Source organism: Piliocolobus tephrosceles, chromosome 21 (assembly GCF_002776525.5).
Source record: "Piliocolobus tephrosceles isolate RC106 chromosome 21, ASM277652v3, whole genome shotgun sequence".
In the NCBI taxonomy this organism is placed as follows: Eukaryota; Metazoa; Chordata; class Mammalia; order Primates; family Cercopithecidae; genus Piliocolobus; species Piliocolobus tephrosceles.
In genome coordinates, this window is record NC_045454.1 from 42,664,827 (window position 1) to 42,667,533 (window position 2,707).

General features: G+C 57.4%; 1 protein-coding gene across 1 annotated transcript in view; it reads right to left on the reverse strand.

Moving 5' to 3' along the window:
• The window catches only part of ICAM1 (intercellular adhesion molecule 1), a 21,714-nt gene extending 19,621 nt beyond the window's left edge, over window positions 1–2,093 (reverse strand). The window contains exon 1 of the mRNA XM_026455578.2: window positions 1,794–2,093. Within this exon, the coding sequence (XP_026311363.1) occupies window positions 1,794–1,860 (67 nt within the window). The 5' untranslated portion in view covers window positions 1,861–2,093. The remainder of the gene's footprint in view (window positions 1–1,793) is intronic.
• Window positions 2,094–2,707: the final 614 nt, after the last annotated feature.

Here is a 2,707-nt window from a genome sequence, read left to right on the forward strand (position 1 = left end):
CACGCCTGTAGTCCCAGCTACTCAGGGAGGCTGAGGCAGAAGAATCGCTTGAACCTGAGAGGTAGAGGTTGCAGTGAGTCCAGATCGCGCCACTGCACTTCAGCCTAGACGACAGAGTGAGACTCCGTCTCAAAAAAAGGAAGGAAGGAAAGGAGGCAGGGAGGGAGGGATGGAGGCAGGGCGGGCGGGCCTATTTGGATTAGGTCCCTCAGATTTTGCTGCCTCCGAAGGTGGGAAAAAATATCTGAGCCCAGCACTGCCCCACTTCAAAGATTCCTGTCTCGGATTTGTTCTATCTTGGATGGGGGTGTGAGAACATTGACTCCATGTATTTTCCAACGGAGATTCTGGGACCATTCCCATTTCATAAAGGGAAATGGTTACTCAGTTAGAAAGCAGTGCGATCTGGGTCTGAGTCTGGATCAGAACGCTTTGTTTTTTGAGACCGAATCTCTCCATATCCCCCAGGCTGGAGTGCAGTGGCATCATCTCAGCTCACTGCAACCTCCGCCTCGTAGGTTTAAGGGATTTTCCTGCCTCAGCTTCCCGAGTAGCTGGGATCACGGGCGCCCACCGCCATGCCAGCTAATTTCTGTAAATTTAGTAGAGATGGGCTTTTGCCATGTTGGCCAGGCTTGTCTCCAACTCCTGACCTTAAGTGATTCACCCGTCTGGGCCTCCTGAAGTGTTGGGATTACAGGCATGAACCACCACGCTGGCCTGGATCTGAGGCTTTGTTGAGCTGTTAACCAAGCTGTCAATCTCCCACCCTCCTGGTTCCCCAAACTTACACCACCATGAAAGACCCTCTGACCCCTTCCCTCTGCCCTAGCTAGGCTGGAGCTGGGGGAGGGTGTGCTGGCGCCTCCCACTTCTCAGCTTTGGGCCACGGATAAGTCAGCTCTGGAATTCCCCCGAGTAGAAGCAGCCCTGGACTTCCCCAGGGTCAGAGAGGATGAGGAACAGAATATACATCTTGAAGTGGGTGGGGGTCCCTTAAGCCTTGTTGGGTTGGCGCACAGCCAAGTTCCCAAACCATCATGATTGAGTCCTGGGACCGGGTGCTGTGCTGGGGCCAGGTGCTGTGCTGGGCCAGATACCCTGCCAGGTGGCTGTAAAACGTTTTTCGTTTTACAGCTGAGAAACTGAAGTTTCAGAGACCCAATCTAGCCAAGCAAGGCAGTGGTTCACACTAGAGCCCAGGAGTTCAAGACCGGCCTGGGCAACAAAGCGAGGTCCGCCCCTCCCCTCCATCTCCAACCCCCTTTTTTATTTTATTTTATTTTTTTTCTGTGAGACGGAGTCTGGCTCTGTCGCCTGGGCTGGAGTGCAGTGGCCAGATCTCAGCTCACTGCAAGCTCCGCCTCCCGGGTTTATGCCATTCTCCGGCCTCAGCCTCCCGAGTAGCTGGGACTACAGGCGCCCACCACCTCGCCCGGCTAGTTTTTTTGTATTTTTTAGTAGAGATGGGGTTTCACCGTGTTAGCCAGGATGGTCTCGATCTCCTGACCTTGTGATCCGCCCGTCTCGGCCTCCCAAAGTGCTGGAATTACAGGCTTGAGCCACCACGCCCGGCCCAACCCCCTTTTTTAAAGCTGCAATGTATAGCCCGAGGCCACACATGGAGGTGATGCAGGGTCTGGATTCGAACCCACTGACTGTTGCCTTTCAATCGCTGTCTCTAGCCCGCCTTCCCATAAACAGCTACCTAAGTATGCATGACCTGACCTGGGAGCCGGTCCTCCCGGGGTTTTGGGGAGCTGGCCCCATGGCAATCCCCACCCCTGACTCACCTGGGAGCAGAGCCTGGAGCAGCACCAGGAGTGTGGGCAGCGCGGGCTGGGGGCAGCTGGGAGCCATAGCGAGGCCGAGGTTGCAGCTCTGAGTAGCAGAGGAGCTCAGCGTCGAGTGGGACGCAGGGAGGCGCGCGGTCCTTTATAGCGCTAGCCACCTGGGGCCAAGGGGCGGTGCTGCTTTCCCGGAAACCTCGCGCCTTCCCCTCCGGAACAAATGCTGCTGTATTTCCGGACTGAGAGGGTGCCAGGGCCGAGCAGGGTCGTCCTCCCTCTCTGGCCGCTGCAGCTCCGGAATTTCCAAGCTAAAGCAATCGGGTGGCGGTGGCGGGGCGATGACCTCGGGGGCTGCTCCCGGTCCACACGCCTCTGGTTCCCCGGCCAGGCTAAGCTTGAATCACGGTCTACACCGCGCTAAGCGGTTTATTAAGTACTGTTAAATACTGCCCCGGAGAGTGGGGACTGTTACTGTGTCCATTTCACAAAGCAGTAAACTGAGACTCCAGGCTGCGAAGGGATCCGAACTCAAGTCCTCGCTCTCCAGTTTACACAGGCCTCTTTAATCGAGTGGATGAGCCCCTTGCCTGGGTGGGGGACTAGGAATCCTCCCCGGGCTCCCTCCACTGAGGGGTGCCCCTCCCCCTAGGGTTACGTCCCCACCCAGCTGACACGGGCATTTCTTAAGAAGCGGCCAGAGCAGAGCCAGGCACCTCCCGGCTACCGCGAACCGTGGGAGTGACGATGCGCTGTCTCACCACGTCCGGGGAAATCGGTGTCCTCTCGCTACACCCGAAGGCATTCACACCCCCGCGGCCTCCTCGCTTCCCCTTTCGGCCTTGGCCGCGGGAGCGTCTTTACAGCTCCCAGAAAAAGGAAGGAAGCTGCGTGATCCCCACCGCCAAGCCCCTCCGCTG